Source organism: Triturus cristatus, chromosome 9 (genome assembly GCF_964204655.1).
Source record: "Triturus cristatus chromosome 9, aTriCri1.1, whole genome shotgun sequence".
Lineage (NCBI taxonomy): Eukaryota > Metazoa > Chordata > Amphibia > Caudata > Salamandridae > Triturus > Triturus cristatus.
Window position 1 is genome coordinate 1,220,493,619 of NC_140592.1, and position 21,404 is coordinate 1,220,515,022.

At 44.9% G+C, this 21,404-nt stretch overlaps 1 protein-coding gene across 3 annotated transcripts in view; it reads right to left on the reverse strand.

The window, feature by feature from the left end:
• PCNX1 (pecanex 1) overlaps window positions 1-21,404 on the reverse strand; it is a 617,237-nt gene that overhangs the window by 300,389 nt on the left and 295,444 nt on the right. For all 3 annotated transcript variants that reach the window (XM_085627291.1, XM_085627290.1, XM_085627289.1), the window contains exon 9: window positions 1,049-1,142. In XM_085627291.1, coding sequence (XP_085483417.1) covers window positions 1,049-1,142 — 94 coding nt within the window. The remainder of the gene's footprint in view (window positions 1-1,048; window positions 1,143-21,404) is intronic.

The following is a 21,404-nucleotide window of genomic DNA, read 5'->3' on the forward strand; positions in this document are numbered from 1 at the left end:
GGAATATAAAGGAATACCTTATTGAGTGACCAACATTGGATTGTGGATAATAAATTATAATTTCATATAAGTTTGGATGTAGACATTTGTGATGTACAGAAAATGAAAGTGGATAAGGAAGAATAAGGGACAACAGAAGCCCATCATGTACATTATTACAAAGGGAAGCCCAGGTGCAGGGAGTGCAAAATGGAGTAGTGGACAGAGTATGAACGTTTGGCATGAGTAATAATGTCAATGTTGGAAGCTTTACCATCAGTCAGCAACAAGCATTGACAAAGTTAAAAGATCTAGTTCAGATGTGCTATGCATGCAATCTCCAGCATGAACAATTTATACAGTAAATAAATCAAGATGCTGCATTGTTGATTCTAAAAGTTATAGCCATCTTGGAACAGTAAAACAATATATACACAATAGTTACAATTATGCCTATAGTTTATGACAATCGGGCTCGAGAGGCACACCAACCGGAAAAGGGGGCAGACATCAAAGCAAACCTGCAGTGAATGTTTATGAATACAGACATGCTGCCTATCAGGCTATCTGCATTATATGAGATTTGTTTTTCAATTTTAGAATAGACCTTTATTATGTGTCCCCACTAAACAGTAAAACACAGAAACATTTTCAGACTAGTCCTAATAAAGAGGATGATCTGTATTTGCATATAATGATTTTTGAAACTACGACTTGCATATTTGTTGCGCATGATGGAAACGCAACTGGATTGTACTATTCAGAGGGCCCTGCCTTGATCTATAGTAAGCAGTTAAATAAGTAAAGCTCTGCGTGCAAGGAGTAGGCAATTAACAGCTAAAAACATACAATGCATCAAATGATTATAATCGGTGCCAAAGGAAGATATGTAAAATTTCCATCTGTTGATTTCAAACGGACTTAAAATAAATGGAAAACAATTGGTAAACTCTTCTGTGGGAGTACATTCAGATGAACAAATCACATCACAGCCAGTAGTAATTAGTCCATTTCAATAATGACTCGAAAGGATTAAAAAATAAGTTTGGACTATTCACATAACACACACCATAGGATATTTGACGCTCTTCGTGTAGCCGGTTCAAAGTTCACCAGGGACATGTCACATCCACCTGTCTCATAGAGCGATGGAGTGAACTTACCTAGCAAAGAAAACAGTTAACCCGGAGTTATTAGGCCATACTTTTTCAAAAAATAAGCAATTTCCATGTACAACGTTTAATCATATACTGTGTAAAATACATTGCAGATATTTTCCATTTTTTTAAAATCACATTTATTGGACTCAAAATAAAATCAAGATACAACTATAACAACAGGTTTGGCAGTGTTAATCGGAGCATGATTGTTCCATAGTTTTCCCTTAAAACATGTCAAAGAGAATTCAAACAAAACGTTCTGCAGAGGCAGACTGCTAGGTTCGCTTGACACTGGAGGTGGCGAGATACCAAATGTAGTGATGCTAGGCTTATCTCACGCCTACTCTACTGGCAAACTATCAGCCAGATGTTAGTCTAGTAGGTACAGCTTACTGCAGCGTGCTGATCTGCTCCTACTCTTCTCATAAATAAATACGGCGGCATTGGAGGTGCGACCGAGAAGGATAAGAGGGAAAGAGGAAGCACCGTGACTGCTTGGCCATCCTACTTTCAGTTGCATTGCGAAGGTTACAATATCCAGTCGCAGCGTATAATGTATATTTGGTGGATTTTGCAAAAATCCTGCTTCATTAATGTGCACGAAGTATGATTTCACCTGCAAATCCTACTTATGAGCTGCCAATGCAGGAACTGATGTCTGCAAGGGAGAAGAGATTCATGCATTTGCAGAGTCCCTCTGCTGCAGACTGCCTGGCCTACAATCCTTAACAGTTTAGAGGATGCAGGCGAAGAGCACTACAAAAAATGTATATCACTTATGTTGGAGCGTGCAACAGTCTGAAACAATAAAGAAGATATTTCTACGAGGGCCTTCTACAGTCATAGCTCCCAATGTGAGCCGGAGGGCTCGCGGGGCCATTTTGTGGAGCCTTCATTGTAAGTACTATGGGGCAACTGTCAGGACTCGATCCTTACTCTCTCTTCCATTATATGCCCATCCGCCAGAAGAATTTTACTGCACAGTAGCAACTTTTTTGTCCTCTTCCTTCTTCATGGAAGAAACAGAGGGTAGAGAGAGGGAGGAAGGCTTAGCACAAGAAAGATATTGAACGTGATAGTTAATAGGTGCTAAATGGTAACTGGGTGGAAAGGGATTCTCCCACAGGTGTTGGCATTGTATCTCGAGTTATCTATTTCAGAGGCCCTTTTGGGTCAAGACATTCAACAGCAATCCTTTATTTAGCATATGTACAACATAAGCAAAATAAGTTTAACAAAAACAATTGCTTCTTCACCGTCAACTCATGGCTGCTGCACATGCTCCATTACAATTTACATTTGGTATAGAACAATGCTTTTTTATAAAGTGTTGGCTACTGCAGTTAATGGAAATGGAAATAAAACCTAAAACTAATATACAAGTCTTCATTTATCAACAAGTGCAATCTATATATAAACATATATGATGAACACAATGACAGACGATAGGCCATAGTACAAGAAGCTGAGTAGTAAACGCCTTTTAAGTTCAAGGCCTAATCGATAAATACTATAAAAATTAAAAGCCAGCCACTCCCATCTCAAACAGGTAAAGTGCAAGGGCTTACCGATGTATGCCCTGCGCCCCAGAGTGATAGTATAAGGCCTGCTTATGAAAAGGTACTATGCAATTTATCTGCATAAAGAGTGCCAAAATGGATCTAAAGTGCCAAAATAGTTTGCACCAGTTCACATTGGATTCCGCGTGAAACGGTCAACCCCAAAGCTGCTGCGCAAGTAAGCTACTAAGAGGCAATCCCTACTGTAGTCCAAAGTGCTAGTGCAGTAGAGTACAAATCCCAGTACAGTGCACACAAAGAACTCACCTGCCATAGATGGAATAAAGCTAAATGAATCAATATGTACCGTTGGGGCACTACCCATACAACAGAGAGAAGAGAGTACTGAAAGAGCCCCCTGCTAGCTCCATGATGCCAAGGTGGTCAGCATGGCTTTCGTGCAATGCCCGATTGGTTTACTGCAGTTCATATCAAATTCTACATGCAGCGATCTGGCCCAACGGCTGATTCTACAAGGGAGGATTCCTCGTGAGATCTAAAGTGCAAGTATAGTTCAGTGCAATTCTCATCATAATCAAACAGTGGGCCTACGCTTCTAAGAGAAAAATAAAGCAAACAAGATGTCTAGAGAGTCAATCGAGATTGTTCCGTATAGTCTATAAAAGTAACAACTCACGAACAAGAGAAGAAAGTGCAGAAGGAGCGCCTTGCTAACTCCACAATTTGTTTTATTCAGCAGCGTTGATGCAGCCGTCATGGACTTTACAAATCTTGCTGTTAATGGACTGGATTCCCCTTTCAAGCATTCTTTGACTGCAAATTTATAGGCCCTTATGATCAAGTGTCTGAAAACGGGTGGGAGCCAGTACCATCTGAGAGAAGACAACAAGCATTTGCAATGCAATAAGTCTCGCATTTGCGAGAGTTGGAGCTATTGACATTGTAAATGACAATGCCTTTTAATCATTTGTTTTGAAAACCTGCAAGCGGTGCATAAACACGCACTTTGTACGTATAGTCCTTGCTTAAGAGAAGCAAGGCTGGCAGTAAGAGAGACTGCCAGCCTTCCTTCTCATAAGCAAGGATTATAAGTACAAAGTGCTTGTTTACGCACAGCTTGCAGGTTTTCAAACGCATAAATAAAAGGTATTGTCATTTACAATGCCAATAGCTCAAACTCTCGCAAGTGCGAGACCTATTGCATTGCAAATTACTGTTACAGCCTGAGGCAGGACCGACCGTGTCACAATAATGACATGTTTCCTTGCCCACGCCCAACTGGAAGTCCCCTCCTACCTGAGGGCTCGGTTTTCAGATTCTTTCCGCCCATGAAATGATAGAGCGCTGCTAATACCCTGCGTATCGGGTGGGATTTCACCGTTCACTGCTTATGAGGTCGTGACTGAAGGTGCGCGTTATGCTCTAGTGACAGATAGTGCAGCTCGTGTGCATTACAAGTCGGTTACAACAAATGTTTCCAGGGAACCATTGGTAATTTTCAAAGGATGGAAGGAGGAGCCGCTCACAGTGTGGAAAGTGACCCTCACACAGGCGTCTTCCCTGGTGCTAGCGCCTGAGTGCAAGGCTTGGTCGGGTATCGGGGGGTAGCCACTGCTACCCCAGACATGCCTTTAGCTACCCCCTGCACGTGCTTTATCCCCATACTACTCCTGGCACTTGGGTGAATTGATACCTTTAATGGGGATAACTTCAGTGCATGTGAAGTGGGCAGGGCTCGCAGCACATGGCCCAGCACATCTCTTCACCTACTCACACCGGTACGTGGCGGAGAGTATTCTTAAATTCATGTCTACTCTACAAGCAGCAGCTGAGAAGCGCATACAGTTCAAGTCTAGGTGCTAGTCTTCTTTCTGCCCAGAAACTGGGGTGAACATGTAATATTACAAAATTAATATACGTTTATATAGAACCTTATGGTTGTTTATTTATATATATATATACTGGGCTTGGTTGGCAAAAGAGGCAAATGAACACAAGCATACCGGGTAGTTGAATAAATGCCTTTATTGTATTAAAATATATTATATAAATTAAATAAAATAAAAAAATACAGCAAGGTATTTATTATTGTGCTCAAGATTTTCGGATGTTTTATACCATAAATGTATGTATTCATTCATGTCAGGTAGTTGGATAAAATAACTAAATAAAACTTTGATTAAAAAACGACGTTTTATCCAGATTGTATACTTTTTTTTTTTTAACCAAAGTTTTCGTTGCGTGTGCTTGTATGTAGGTATGTTTGTGTGTCTGCACGATTTGTGCACAACATACAAGAAAGCATTGGGTCTCGCTACTCAGCAAGATGCGTAAAGAGAGAGAGAGAGAGAGAGAGAGAGAGACCACGTGAAAGCATTTGCGTGATCGACCTGTGTTCACATGGGTGTTGTGTGAGACAGGCTGGAAGAGAAGAAAGACCAAAAGTGAAAACAAAACAGGAATGCAAGGGAAGGGAGAGAAAGAAAGTGAAACCAAGTTGGCGAAACGATAGGAAGAGGGAGCGCTAAATAAAGAAATACGAGAAATAAGGCAATGAAAAAGGGAGGAGAAAGAAACGTACGCGTCTATGAGCAAGTGAGGTATAGAAGGAAGGAAAGATCTACGAGAAAGGAGAGGGAGAGAGGAGATGAAAGAACGATGAGATAGGAGAGAAAGGGAAATCGAAATAACAGGAGATGAGAAAGGAGGATAGAGGAAGCAAAAGAAGGGAGGAATGCGTGTGTATGAGTGTGCATGCGTGAGAGAGGGTGAAATGGCAAGGCAGTGAGACTTGGGGAGTCTGCAGACACTCGACAACTGTGATCAGCTGTTTTAAAGAATGCGCAGACTGCTTTGGCTTGATAACGGCCTGCGTAAACGCACAAGTGACTTCAAGGTCAACAAACTGGGAAGGGCACACTGCCCCGAATCCGTCAAGATGATAAAACAGAACTGGCAACGGGTTTTATTAATTTAAATAAGTCTTTGGTAAAGTGTTGTGCCTTGACTGCAAAGACAACAAACCTGACCATAAACTAACCAAGGAGTTCAGCCAAACGGGGTGAAAAACCCTTACCCGGCAGTCTGATCACAGGCCCAGAAAAACACTCTCCAAGAAAAATGTTTATAAAATACTCTTTGCTGGTGTCCAGTGCAGTGCGCCTCTTGCCTAAGCTCAGCTTTCCCTCCCACGAGGCGAAGGGGCAGCAGAGTGCCATCTGCGTGTCCTGTCTTAGAAGCGGAAGAGCACGAGCTGTCCCTTATTACTAACTGTGCCAGGAATGTGCTGTGGGAGGGGAAGGCGCTACTTCCCTGAGCACCGGTTTATTTTGGTGAGACATGCGCTGCTCCGGTGCATGCCGGGGACTGTAGTGCAACTTGCCTCCCTACTGATTTCTGAAGGTGGGCGAACTACAAGACCCATTAAAGATGTGGTAAGGACCCGGCTTTACCACTTCGTGAGATAGGAGGCAAGGGGAAGTTGATGAGGTCGAGAAGGCGGTTCTGGGCAGCCCTCAACTAGTTTAGCTGCATGTCATAGTTGGTGCAGCTCTGTTTTTGTCTCAAACTACTCATACGGAAAACCCTATTGGTATCATGGGTGGAGGCCCTGCGGACACGCGTGGAGGCGACAGCTCACACTTAATTGCTGTGTCTGCACACAGCACCTTATCACAGACAGTGACAGTGGTTTGCTGTTCTGCAACACCGCCTCCTCCTCTCGCGGCAGGCAACATGGGCAGTGGGATGAACAAGGTAACGTGCGCTGTGACTGACAGTCATTTCTGTCCTGTTACCGTAGCATGGGTTTGTTAGTTCGGTCCACGTGCTTAATGTGATTAAACGAGAGCCTAGGGAATGTGTGAAAATAGAATGCTGTCCCTTCACAAGCTGGTAAATGGAAGCAGCTGACGTCAGATTGTCCAGGTGGGCGGGGCCTATGGGAGACAGGGCGGTCACCAACCTCACTTCCGAAAGAAAACAGACAATAGATCTCGCAAGAGAAGCAGCGCATGCGCTGCATCGCTAGGCGAGACCTAAAAAAGAGCATAAGCAGAGGATGTGTAAAGGAGTTTCCTTTGTGGTACAACAGGACCTGTATAAGATATCCTGGTTGCCTGTTAAACATCCATACTTATAGACTTTAAGAGAAATTCAGCCAAGCCGCAAGCGCAGCAGTCGTTACTTAATATTCAATTTGGATGAGATAGATACATGAGGAAAGTTATTTGTTGGTATAAGTCAGATGTAAATGTGTATCCATTTTTGTGCAAATGGTTTATAAATCATCTTGGGTTGACAGTAGCCTGGCTTCTGTCAGCAATATTTTTGATAGTTTTTTTTGCTGGGAAAGCAGGTTGTATAAGCTCTTTAGGTGCGAGTTGATCGATTGCTGCATGATCCAAAAAAAAAAATGCATTTCTGATTTATCTTGGACAGTCTCTCACAAAAGGTGCTTTACGGACCCGGCTCGACTGCGGATAACTTAGCACAATGAGATAGAAAACTCGCATTGAGCACATATTTTTCGCGGGACAGATTAAACTCTAGGCGGATCTGTGCCTGCACCGTGCAAGCCAGTAGCTTAAATAGGAGTCTGTAATATTGGCACCGCCCCTGGTCCAACCGGCTAGTTGTGCGATTTTTGTAAACAAAGAAACAGTATTTAAGAGTAGGTATCAGTTTGCAATTAATGATTTTACGAGTTGAAGACAGATCAGGGCCTGAAAGGTTCTTAAGCAGGCGCTGAAAGGTAAAAGTAAGAGCGTACGCTACTGTTGCCAGAGCCTCAATTTGACCAGTTGGAAGGCCCCAGTCATTCAGCCATACTCCCAGATATTTGATATAGGACAGTTATGATTTTCTGCCCATTTACAAACGAAGCCCCGTTTTTAGATCAAGCCTAGCGCAACGCACATGCGCCGCTCTATGGAGAGGCCTCTTGGAATCACTCCAGACTTTCTCCAAACTTTTAAGTTCCACACATTCTATTGGCCTTTGCGTGTGGCTTTCAAAAAATGAAAGAACGCAATTGACCAAAGGCGGGTGCATGTCCCACCTCTTTGGTCAATTCCACAGCGTTTTGCTTTCTGGAGCAAGAGTTTTTTTTTGTTGCTCTGCATTGGAGGGAGGCAATCGTGTTTTGTTTACTTAACTTCATTACCCGTTTCCTTAATCTTTCCTCACGGGTGCCCCTTGTTTAGTTATTAGGTGTGTGCTTATTGGTTCCTCACGGCTGCGCTCGATGGTTTGCCATCGCAACGCTTCCTCCTCGCAGAGGGCGATGCCCCTCTGGTCTCCAGCACGTTGGCAGGGACTGCTAGCACTGGGGAGCTCAGTGCCAAGTCTGTGGCAGCCGTGAGGTGAAGGCAGTAGGTTCAGGAAACCATGGATATCATACCCCCAGACAACCAGGGCTAGCACAGGCAGACGCTGTGATCACGCGCACAACCTAAGACACAGGGTAGGCACAACAGCTTTCAGCATGCGACGGAGGCGCAAGCTTACCTGGGAAGACAGGCAGACGCTGCGATCAAGCGCACACTCTAAAATCGCATCATTCTGATTCATATACTGAACGGAGAGGGAGGTGCGATGTTATTAAAGTCATTGGCTTCGACTAAAAGAGTCTCACCTTTTATTAGCACGGGACAGGCACGGATGTATGTTGATAAATCCGGCACACAGAAAGGAAAGTCAGTCAGAAAGTGATGGGGCTAAAGCAATAAACAGACATTTAGTGAATATAATGTATGTCTGTCTTTTGCAAATGGGCAACAGTCGATCAATCTCATGTCCCGAGGCCTTGAGCAATGAAAACAGCATTTCCCAAAGCACAAGAAAATTCCCGCGCCCCGCCTCCTTCTCACCCAGGGGGCTACAGAAAGACAGCAGGATTTCACTAGGTTATCCTTTTGGCGGGCATCGAAACGCTTCTCCTTGACACAGCACGGGGTGCCCCTCCTCCAGCTTAGTACAGTATTGTCTTTGGGGCTGTGCTACATGTACAGGACACGAGCCTCGCAGGGAACGGACTGCCTCCTTCAAAGCATCTGCAGACAAACTTTCCCGATTTTACTCTCTTTTGTGTGAGGTTGCCGTTTTCACACGCTCGTTCTCGTGTTAGGCTAAAAAAAATATATTCTATATTGTAAATGTTTTATCACAGGCCAGACAGAACTCCTATAAACATTCTGTTTTCAAGTTTTGTTATTGGTCTGCCAGCTTTTAAAAGGCCATTCGTGTAAATAATAATTAATCACGAAGTTCTACGAGATCCAAGCAAAGTGGCGAGAGTTTTTAATGTCATAGGCTTTCTTTTTCTTCTTCTATTTGATCGTGTTTGAAGTGACATGATGTAGTCTATTGTCTTTTACATTTAATGTGCTCACATTCGTGCAATTGTTCTGACATTTAGTTCTGTGCCTCTTTCAAACATAGAATACGAGTTCAAAGTGCAGCTCCTAATTGACCTTTGTTGAGGCAACCATTCCTTTTGTATAATGCAAGTGCTGCCTAGAATGACCCTGTGAGTCAAAGTGTGCAGTGGGGGTAGCAGAGTACACAAAAGTATTTAAGGAATGGATAAATGACTTCAGCACAATCAAATTAAGAATCAGACAAACCTTGGCAGTTCCTATTGTCTCTACAACCTGCTAAGTTGTATCTAAAAAGATTCAATTTATAATTGTTGTTAAATGTTATCAAGAGACAAATATAAAAATATGCTACAGCAGGTTTTTTTTGTCCTGTAAGGTGCCGATCACAAGTTGTGCAGAGTAGGGTGGAATATTTACCACACCTAGTAAATAATATTGCCCAAGGGTAAGGTAGTTACCAGGTATGGTAACTGCCGCCTGTTCCGAGATTTCAATCTGGAAATAGGGCAAAGCATAAAGGATCAGTTGTTGACATACCAGATTTAGAATGTTTTTTTTTTTTGTTTGTTCCCACACCTCCCAAAAAATCTTGTTTAATAGGGCCGTTCAGTGTGCATAATGTTTTATTGGTTATATATAAGGTACAAAAGATTCTTATAACACTTTTTTACTATAACTTCTCAACATACTGCACAGCAGCCGCACTGCTCTACAACATAGCTTAAATACATTGGTAAAGCCAATAGGACTAACTAAACACTTACAAGGTCCCAAAGGCGAGACCTATTGGCTATGCCAATGCTTGTTGATGTTTCTTTTTCCCAAGACTAGAATTTTGAGTTTGGTTGTATTAATGCTGAGCGTGTTGGTTTTACAATAATCAGCCAGGCTGGTCAAGGATCTTTGGAACCCTATTGCTGTTTGAACAAGTAATGTAGTGTCACCAGCGTATTGCAGTACAAGTAAAACTTCCACTTAGGATTTTTGGTGGAAAACATTTGGCAGCACTTATGTGATCATTCAAATAAGCCAAGCATAAGTTAAAGAGAGGAGGGGCCAAAATGCAACCTTGTTTAAATTCCTCTATTTGTGTAAATCTTTGGTGACGTAGACCACTTGCAAGACAGTCTTACTTTGACCCATGTGTTCGAGTAAAGGCTCATGATTGCTGACAGAAGGCGTGGTGGATTGCGCCAGGCTGACAGTTTGACCAATATCAAGCCTCTATCCACTTTGTCGAAGGTTGTGGTGAAGTCAATGAATGCGCTATAAAGGGAGCCTGCACTCTTTTTTTGTCGCACATTTGATCAGGGCCGATATGCATAGCAGATGAAACTTGGAGGATGAAAAGCTCAGTTTCTCCCGCCAGTACTCCAACTTGTGAAACGCAGGCTACTCACAAATCTCAGCAGTCAGTGGTCAAAACTAATGTTCTAGCAACAATTAACAGGGAAAACAGAAAATAGGATACAGGCTGGTGATTTCGGGAAAACTTAGTGTCGTTTTCCCGAAATCACCTGCTCAAAACCAAAGTTCTAACCTAATGTGGGTCCCTGCTCTGTATGAAGTAACAGATTAAATAATGTGGTTCACTTGACTTTGACTATTAATCACAAATATATACTGAATCTGGTGCCTTGTTGGTAAGAATAGACCAACCCTTGGGGTTGAAGAACACAACTCTACCTACACAAAAGAAGAAAGTCTTCAGCACCTTTCTTAATGTATGAGTCAGTCTCTCATAACCTAACACATGAAGTGTGCATGCGTACGTAGGGGGTATCATTTTGTTTGCTAGACTGCAATTGAGACGCGACTGTCTGGCAGTATTTGAACTTTAGTTACAAGCGGTGGTAATTTGTTTTCCCTTCGTCTGGTTTGTAATTATTCCTCATAAGAGGGGTTTTTGATCACTTTACTGGTGTGCTATTTTGCCTCTACGCCCCAACTGTTATAGTTAAGCCAAACCATAAATGTTGAATCTTTTGGAAATGAAGCAAGTGGTTAGCAAGAAAATGGGGGTGAAAAGGCAGATGGTCTAGGTGCAGATAGGGGGCACTGCGGGTCTAGCAAATATGAGTATTAAAAACAATTGCACAAGTTGATTTATTTGCCAAATTGTGTATCTGTGTCCCCGGGCATTGAGTGCCCTTGTCCACTTCCTGAAAAGCTTCTGGTGTCACCACTCACGTTTCTAAGTCTTCGGTTATTTGTCGTCGTGTCTGGTCTGTTTGATGTGTGTCTGGTTTGCCAATGCGCACTCAATTGTGCCAAACATGGCCTATGTTAACTGCAAACCTTAATGCTCCTTCATTGACAGGTTTGGCATCCATATGTTTAGTTCAAATTGCTTTCCTGTCAGAAGTCGGTAACTGAAATATTTTTGTGCTAGTTGAGATTATTCAAACACATTTAACTCTGTAAAATGGCGAAAAACCTATCTGTTCTAACAATCGTGATCTGTCTCGATGCCATATTTGGTGGCTTTGGTTTTCGATTGATCGATTTATTCTTATAAAGGTTGCATTCATTTGGGTCTATGAACTCAACTGATGAGATATTCACTAATGCTTAAAACATGACAAGGGCCATTTTAGTGCCACATTTTCAAAAGCTGCCTAAACCTGGAAAAGGAAAATAGCAATTAAATTCACAAGTCCTTTCCATAAAACTGGATGGAGAATTTTTGTAAAGTGATGCCATAATTTAAATAAAATGCTGAATGCACAGGCAATTTGGGAGGCACAGATGCAGTCTGATCGAACATTTATAACTCCCAAGCTGATCGAGTTATAAATTAGGACCAACTTTAAAGGAACGATATAGTGAAATATCCCAAGGTAGCAGCATTGCTAAGGACCATCACCACAGAGTTAGAGCATGGATTAATAGACCTATGAAATGATTGACAAAGAGAAAGGGTACTGCCAAAATGTAAAGAATGCAATTGATCAAAGAGGATGTATTTTTTGCAGGTTCCGTCCTCAAATGACTTTCCTTTCAAATATTAAGTCAATTTCCATTAGAACACAAAATATATGTACTGGGGAACAATGCACGCAAAAACTGTACTATATGGTGTAAGAAGGCATAACATGCTTACCATGCCACACCGATTAACGTATAATCATTACTTGCTTATGAAAAAGGTCATAGGTTAGCGCAGTGGTGAGCAAGGCATTTGCAGTTCTGACCAAAACCGTAAACCGTTAACAAAATGCCTGCCACACAAAAATGCAAAAGATACGTATTTGAACAGAATGCACTTCGCAATAAATCCATCCACACACAGATAGAAGAAATGAGCACATTTTTTTGACGGCTCGATGAGGTGTAGCTGATAAGACTCTCGTACAGAATGTTGGATCAGAGGTGGAGAAAATAATTCTGTATGATGCACATATGATTCTACTTTAAAAGCAACAATAAAAACAATGACATGAGGGAAATATCATGGAACGTGCTAATATACCCAGAGAAAGAACATAGGCACAGAATAATAAATAATGTAGAATACTTAGAACTAATACCAACCGGAAGAACTGTCAAGTGAATAGACATTATGGAATATAGTCATTCAAACAATTCGGGCGAGCTCTTGCCTTCCACCCTGACCTGATCCAACAATCATTTGTATAGTCTGTTGAAGTATTTGGATCACTGCTGCCCAGTCATATTCCTCTCCCTCATGGTTACTCATCTGCCCAGGGCAAACCACAGTTTTGGGTTTTCAACACAAATCCTGACTGAAGATACAAGACCACGCCGCATTCTGTTATAGGTCAGTGTCTCATTCTCTCTGTATCTTCCTTAGTCCTTCCTTCCAATCCCTTCTACTCTTCATGGTCATTTGAAAACGCTCACCTAACACCTGGTTAAATCTCTCTATCAGACCATTCTCCCTGGGGTGGTACAAACCTTCCCTTTGGTGTGCTTTGCCATATTTCATCAAGAACATGGTCATCTTCGGGGAAACAAATTGAGGATCTTTGTCGGAAACAAACTCCTTGGAAATCCCTTATCTCATAAACACATCTTTTAAAAAAAGAGACTCATCTACCATTCTTAATCTACCATACAAGCTGGCTTTGGAGCCTTCTCAATGGCTCATAAACAGTGTTAGCTCAGATGTGGAGAAAAACATTCTGTATGATGCACATAGGATTCCACTTTAAAAGCAAACATTCAGGCTGGCCTTGGAGCCTTCTCAATGGCCTCCAAAAGTCTACATCAGGATTGACAATGTCTTAAATATTCCACCTCAGAAAAGGCAACCCTGCCTTTTCCCCATCCGTGGTTAATCCCAAATCTTTCAACCTCATCTACACTTGTATCAAAATGCATATGTATTTATATTTACCACAAACCAAAATGTCGTCCTGGAAAACCGTTACACGGACTATACCAGGCAACACCTTTTGCATGACCCACTGAAATACTTCCAAAGCAGATGCTAAACTCAATGGCAATTTCCTGTACCTAAGTGCACCCACAGGTGTTACAAATGAAGTCAAATGGCAACTGTCGTATTGTAGCACTATGTGGTGAAACGCGTTTAACATGTCTATTATCTCCATTTCTCTAGTGTACTCAACATCTCCTTTATGTCGCAAAGGATGCTGGTCAACCCAAATACAGTCAATGAGGTCACGCAAATCTGTACTCATTCAAACCTTACCATTTGGTCATTGTCCTAGAACAACTGGATTTAACTATTCTGATGACTATCAGTTCAATAGCTCCTTCATTTTTCAATCTCTGTTATAGAAATGACGACGATCTTATCAGGATAATCGGGATCTAATTTAATCCCTTCATTCCTGCTCTCCCCAATCCCAACAACAACCTTTTTTTAAATTAAATGTATATTTGCAATTTGCCTTTGTAAACACGCCAATACACGTAGTTTAACTCCACAATAACCAACTAGTTTTGTAGAGACTGGGACATTCTGGCAAGATTGTGAATAAATCGCCCACAATAGTGAATCATGCCCAAGAAGTTTGGGCACGGGTGCCCTCATAATGTGTTAAATGTTCTGGAGACCAATGCCGAGTATCTTGTGGAGAAAATCCACCCGAAGAATGTAATGTGGTTTATGAGAAATGTACATTTTTCCTTGTGTGATGTTAGGCCTGCGTCCCTCAACTGTTGTACGGAGTCCTGTAGTTGCTTGTCTTCAGCTAGCCCTGGTATATGCATCAGAATGTCATCGCGCAGACTAATGACTCAAACGCCCATTCAATATCTGAGATTGCGTTCTAAAAAACTTCATCAGATGAAGAGACTCTACAGCTGTTTTTGTAGCGACAGTGACAGACATGTTTTGATAAAGTAATGTACTGACTGCTCTCACCCAGAAGCAGAGGATGGAAAACGCAGTTACAATCCAGCTCGGAAAACTATTTTATCTCATTGTGATCTGTGAGAAGATCCTCAAGCATCAGATGGCTGCATTAAAAGTCACATATCTATGTGGATTCTGATAGTAATGGGCTGCTTATGTTTTGTTGCAACAGACATTGGCTGGAACCCACTACCTGGTCCTCGTTATTTTTTCATTGACCACCCTGTGTTCTCCAGTCTTATCAGCTCTGCCTCCACCTATCTGCGTAGGGAAATGTGACAGTTTGGTGAAGGAGAACCACCAGTCTGTCAATGTGCAATTTCACTGTTATCGACCTTAGACACCCCAGGCATTACAATAAGACTTTGAAATCACAACAAAGGCATAGACTTCCCTTTTGCTTATGCAGTATGGGAAGGAGAAGAGTTTAAGAGTTTCTGCTGAGGTGTAGCTGATGGGGATACCTGTACCTTCATTAACAATGAAGAATTCTGTTAGCAGGGCTTGAGTCCCATGTTGAATGGATGTTACAACCCTGCAACAGGGAGGGGGTGCTGGCTGCCATATGCAAAGATATGGGTTCTAGTCTTTCCTCAGGACATTCACGGAGGCTCCTGTATCAATGTGTGTAATGGTCTCGAGGCCATGAATTGTGATTTAACACTGGGGAAGTGGTCTCCTGCCTATTACTCCATGTTCAATGCTGGAAATGAGGAATAGATCTTCGGTATCATCATTCGAGTACAGATAGGAATCAGGATTCATAGTCATTGGAAGTTGTCATGGCGGAGTGTGATCATGAGCGACATGGATAGTGCATGCATTGGCAGGAAAGATGCCTCTTATTCCAGATAGTCCAGCCTTCCTGCCACTTTTTTGCATAGTGATTTTGGTGGAAGCACATGGACCGTGTTTTTCCTCAGGCAGGGCAACCTGCTGCTGGATGTGCTTTTCCTCCACAGTTTCCACATGTTGCACACTCATTTGGGTTGTTTTTCGTTTTAAATAGCACTCATCTTGCCATGGGTCTGTCTGACAGAATCGGCTGTTTCTGGTTTGATAGTATGCTTTAGGTCCACGTCTTTTGTCATTTCCAGCTTGACTAGAGCAGTTTCCAAAATGGAAATACGAGAATCTGCCAGTTCATGTGGTCTCCCTATTGTGAGGATTTCCTGGAGGCTTATTCTTGGTTTACATACATAGGATTCAGCTTCGCGGTCCCATTGAGCAAAACCCTTGGATCAGCTGTGCTTTCACTTCTTTGTTGGCATCATTGTCCTTGGAGGTGCTCACTAGTTCTCTCAAACAGGCATAAAGTTCTAGATGAATCCTTTTTTCTGCGTTCTTATCTTTTGTAGTCTGGATTAAGTTGAGGATTAAAGTGAGCATCCAAGACTACTACTGATGCATCAACATCATTCTCATTTCTGGTATCAGGCAGATTTAGGAAGAGCGTGTATATTTTCTCACCTTCATAGTGCAGAAGTAGACACCACTTTATTTTCGAGTCTGTAACGAATAGTTTCTTACCTGTCGGTGTAGTTTTGCAGCTTGAAGATCTTTCTGGATTCACTATGCTGTGCATTATTCCGCGATCTTGTGGTTGGGTCCGGATTCGTAGTCTTTTCTTTGTTTTTTTGTTGTTTTTTTTTTGTAGCCCAGGTGGGCGGCGACGACCCACCATTTGGTGCACCTCCCGTGACGTCGTCGTGCTTCCTGCGGAAGTCCCACCTTTGGGGCGCCATCTTCGAGTTCTTTTTTCCTTTCCTTTTTTTTTTTTTTTTTTTAACCCTAGGCGATTGATTAATCCTTCTTGTCCATTTTTCAGTACGTTTTCATTCCTTTTGATCTTTTCCATTTTACCCCCTCTTCCTCCAGCCTCATCTTCCTGGCGGAGGTGGGTGGGTTCGCTAGTGAATCCAGAAAGATCTTCAAGCTGCAAAACTACACCGACAGGTAAGAAACTATTCGTTTTGCAGCGTGAATCTTTCTGGATTCACTATGCTGTGCATAGACTTTGTAGCGGTTTTCCTAATTTTGTGGCGGCTGGGTGGTAGATGAGCGTTGGTCGTTGAAAATGTGTTGAAGCACCTTCTGTCCAACCTGTGCTTCCTTGTTCATCTGAATGTCCACGCAGTAGTGTTTCGTGAACGTGTGCACAGATGCCCAATGTTAGAATGGGGAACCTCTGGTTGGCACAGGTAGGTACTTGTGACAAGCAGTGGTCCCTTCTATTCAGGGCGAGAGAATTACCCCTTCAGAACAACCCCTGCTCACCCTATAGGTAGTGTGGCGCGAGCAGTCAGGGCTAAACTTCAGGGCGCTAGTCAGTTAAGCATTTATGATCACACACAGTAAACCACAACGATCCCCCACAAATGGACACCAGGCGTAAGTTGTATCAAAAATACGGATGCTTTATATAAAAGATTCTGGGTTACGCAGGCATGTACAAGACCATAAATAACGGTTGCAAAATGGAGGCCACAAGATGACGATCAGGCTCTGTTCTTGTCTTTGGGAAAGTAGTCTCTTATGAGCGCACCGTAGTGCGGGGTCGTGTTGGTCCAGTCAAGGTGATGCGCAGGGCGCCCTGGGTACAGTGATACGGGGAAATCAGAACGTTGCGGACTCAGAGTCCGGTAGGGAATTCACTGTACCTGGGAGCGTGCGGGGACTGGACGGGTCTTCTGGGAGAGGTGCAGGTCCTGCACCTCACGGGTCTCCGGATCAAGAATTCAGCGGGCGGCTCTCGGTAGACAGGCGCGGCCCAGGGCCTCCGACACGGACTGTGCGGGAGGTCACTTTGGAGGGCGGCACGGTCAGACTCAGGCTGGGAGGTGAAGCGGGGCGGCCGGATACGTTACGGCGTACGGGCGGCCGTCCGAGGCTTGATTTCACTTCCCGATTAGAAATCCGGCGGGAGGGCGAGAGGGCACCAGGCACGCTCCAGTGGCAGGCAGGTGACAGGGAAGCGGGGCGGCCAGACTCGATGAGTCCAGAGCGACTCAGGTAGAGCGGGGCTCTGGGCGAGGGGAGGCGGCCCGGCTTCTGGGTGTCACGGCCCTAGGAGGGGTGGCAAGGTGCGCAGAGCACTCCGGCGGGAGAAAGCACACTGCTCGAGTTCTCAGACGAGCGGAGACACGGTGAACCCACTGGTCCTGGGGTTCAGTTCAGGGGGCAAGCTCTTCTTCCAAGCCCTTGGATATAGTTGAAGAACAAAGTGCAAAAGTCTCTTTCAGTCTTTTTCCTCTCCTTCCTCAGCCAGGCACCTACTGCAGGCCAATCCCCCAGGTCAGGGAAAGTTACTCCTCCTTCAGCGTTTTCCAGGTCCTTCTAGTCGGGCAGAGTTCCTTCGTGGTTCAATCTGGATCTGATTTCTTAGGAGCCAGGCTCCTACTTTTATACAGTGATTCTTTTGTTCTTTAGCGCCAGGGGGCCTGGGCCTGGCTCAGTCCAGTTTTGGAGCACTCTGTTGTGGTGACTCGGCTCTTTCCTTTCAGCAGCAGGGCAGAGACATCAGCCGCTCCACAGGGGGCGGAGCCGGCTTTGTGGTGGCAGAGCACAGGTCTATTCAAGAGTCAAGGTGTACTCCTCCCACCCATCCTGGTGTAATCTCTCTACCCACCACCTGGCAGCCAACCTGTCTCCTGGAATCCCCCAGCCCTGCTCCTGTACTGTTGCTAGGCAGAACACACACCCACAGCAGAGGCGGACTGAGATGGTCAGGCACGCAAAGGCTAACTTTCTAAAAGTAGCATTTGCAAACCCAGGATATTAAAATAACCTTTACTAAAAGATATATTTTCTTATCCCGAGTTCAGGCATACTAAACATGACTTTCTACCGTGCTCTCTGAGTGCACTGGGGTCACAGCATGTAGCGATCCCAGCAGCCCATTCTGGCCTATGGAGAGCAGGTAGCCTTCAACAGTGAAAAACGCAAATGGCTGTAATTCACTATTAAGACATGCCACACACATCAGGGCATGTCCTACCTTATGCCTACAATGCACCCCGCGCTTGGGCCTACCAGAGGGGTGACTAACATGTAGTTAAGGGAAGGTTTAGGGACTGGCAAGTGGGGACACTTGCTCAGTCAGCGCGACGGTACCAGACCGCGCGCAGGTTCTGCAGTGGCAGATCCTAGACACATTTTACCCCGCTGCTTCTGTGGGTGGCACAATCAGTGCTGCAAGCCCACTAGCAGCATTTGGATATACAAGCCCGTGGCACCCCTGGTGCACTCTACTAGGGACTGACAGTAAACCAAATATGCCAAACGTGGAAGTCAATTCACATAATACATTTTACCATAGGGAGCACCTGCACTGTGGCACTGGATGGCAGTGGCACAGTGCCCTGAGCAGCTAACACCAACACAAAAACACATTGAGGCACAGACAAAAATGGGAGGGTGACCCACGCCAATGGTGCCAGGTCTAACACCCAAGTTGCCGCGAGACATATGTCCTGGATGGGCGTGTTCGCCAGGAAGGCAACGGTGGCCCCCTTCTTCCTTGTGGAGTGAGCCTGAGGCCCCTCCGCTAGCTCCTGTCCAGTCTGTTTGTGGCAGAATTGAATAGTGAGGGCAATCCATCTAGCGATGGTGCCCTTAGTCACTGGCCTACCCATGAAGCTAGTAGCAAAGGACACAAACAGCTGCTTCGACTTCCTGAGTTCCTTGGTTCTCTCAATGTAGTGCATCACCGCTCTTCTTGCGTCGAGGGTGTGCAGGGCCTTTTCTGCGTTTGTATTCGGGTTTTGGAAGAAACTTGGTATCTGAATACTCTGATTCATGTGGAACGCCGACACCACCTTGGGCATGAAGTGTGGGTCTGTCCTCAGGACTACCCTGTCCTTGTGAATCTGAATGTAGGGTTCCTGTAGTGTTAGTGCTTGAAGCTCGCTCACCCTGCGTAGTGAGGTTATGGCCACTAGAAAGGCCGTTTTTATCGTCAACATTTGTAGTGTGGCCTTGTGAATGGGTTCAAACGGTGCCTTCATGAGCTCCGTCAGAACCACGTTTAGATTCCATGCCGGCGGCGGCAACCTTTTCGGAGGGGCCATTCTTTTGGCTCCTTCCATGAATCTCTTCACCACCTGCGAAGTGAAGAAACTTCCACCCTTTTCACCTCTGGTGTATGCAACGATCGCCGCTAGGTGTACCCTTAGGGAGCTCGAGCAGAGGTTACTCTTTAGAAGGTGTGTGAGATACCTCAGTACTGTTGAGTCTCTTGTCATTCTGTTTTGCAGGCCCTTCTTCCTGCACCACACAGTGAATCTCTTCCATTTTGCGCTGTAGCATTTTCGTGTCGTTGGTTTCCTTGCCACCCGTAGCACTCGCATAGTGCTAGGAGGCAATCTTAGGTGCGCGAACTCTAGGTCTTCAGGAGCCATGCCGCCAGGTTGAGGGTCTCTGGCTCTGGATGCAGGACCTCTCCGTTTTGCATGGAGAGCAGGTCCCTTCTCCTCTCGAACCTGTATGGATTGCCCTGTGCCATTTCTTGAATTTGTGAGAACCATGTCTGCCTTGCCCACTGCGGAGCTACTAGGATCAGAGTCATGTTGCTGGTTCTGCACTTGACGAGCACTCTGTGCAACAGGGGTATCGGTGGAAAGGCGTAGGCAAATGTCCTCGACCAGCTTATCCATAGGGCATTTCCCTGGGATTGCTGATCTGGTTGCCTGGACGCGAAGCTTTGGCATTTTGCATTTTGGCGTGTTGCAAATAGGTCTATTGTGGGAGTTCCCCATCTCCGGAAAAGCTTCTCCGTTTCCTGGCCATTGAGCTCCCACTCGTGCGATGCCGAGGTCTGCCTGCTTAGCCAGTCTGCCTCCACATTGTCCTTCCCCGGCAGGTGAATTGCCAGTAGATCTATCCTGAGAGGTATGGCCCATCTCCAAATCTCCTGTGCCAGAGAGGAGAGAGGGAACGACTGTGTCCCCCCCTGTTTGTTGATGTAGAACATTGCCGTGGTGTTGTCTGTTTGAACCAACACCCTCTGGTTGTACAGGTGCCTCTGGAATGCCTTCAGGGGTAGCAGGATTGTTTTCAACTCGAGGTAATTGATATGGCGAACCGCATCTGCTGGAGCCCACAGACCCCTCACTCTGAGGTTGTCCATGTGCGCTCCCCATCCCTTTTGCGATGCGTCCGTGGTAATGGTCATTGTTGGGTTTGGTGGTGTCAGGCTTCTCCCTGCTGTCATGTTGTCTCTGTTCCACCAAGTTATCTCCTCCTGCACTGCGTGCGTAACAACCACTAGATCCTCCCAACTTCCGTTTGCCTGTGACCTTTGCTGTTGTAGCCATTCCTGGAATGGTCTCATGTGCAGGCGTACATTCGGCACCAGCTGGATACACGACGCCATCATCCCCATCATCTTGCTCACTGACCTCACTGTCAGAGCTCGCCCCTTCTGGTAGAGCCGCGTCTCCTTCAGTAGGGCATCTGTCCTCCTGTCGCTGGGCACCACTGTACTGTTCAGGGAGTTGATTTTTGCCCCCAGGAAAATCTTCACCTGCTCCGGTTCCAGCGATGACTTCCCCCAGTGAATCGAGAACCCCAGATTCATGAGAGTGTCTGTTACGCGTTTTGCGTGCCTCTCGCACTTCTCGCATGAGTTTGCCTTGACCAGCCAGTCGTCTAAGTAGGGGTAGACGTGGATCCCCTGCCTTCGTAGGTGGGCCGCGAACGCCGACAGGCATTTTGTAAAAACCCTTGGCGCCGATTTTAATCCGAAGGCCAGGGTTGTGAACTGGTAGTGTTCCTGGTCGGTGTTGAACCTTAGAAGGCCCTTGTGTCTTCTGTTTATTGGGATGTGCAGGTAGGCTTCCTTGAGGTCCACGGTGACCATGAAGTCCCCGTCTCTTATTTGGGGCAGTACCTCCTGCAGCGAAGTCATTTTGAACCTCTGCGTTCTGATGAACTTGTTTAGGTACCGCAGGTCCAGGATGGGTCTGAGGTTTCCGTCTACTTTCGGGACCATGAAGTAGTTTGAGTAGACCCCCTTGTT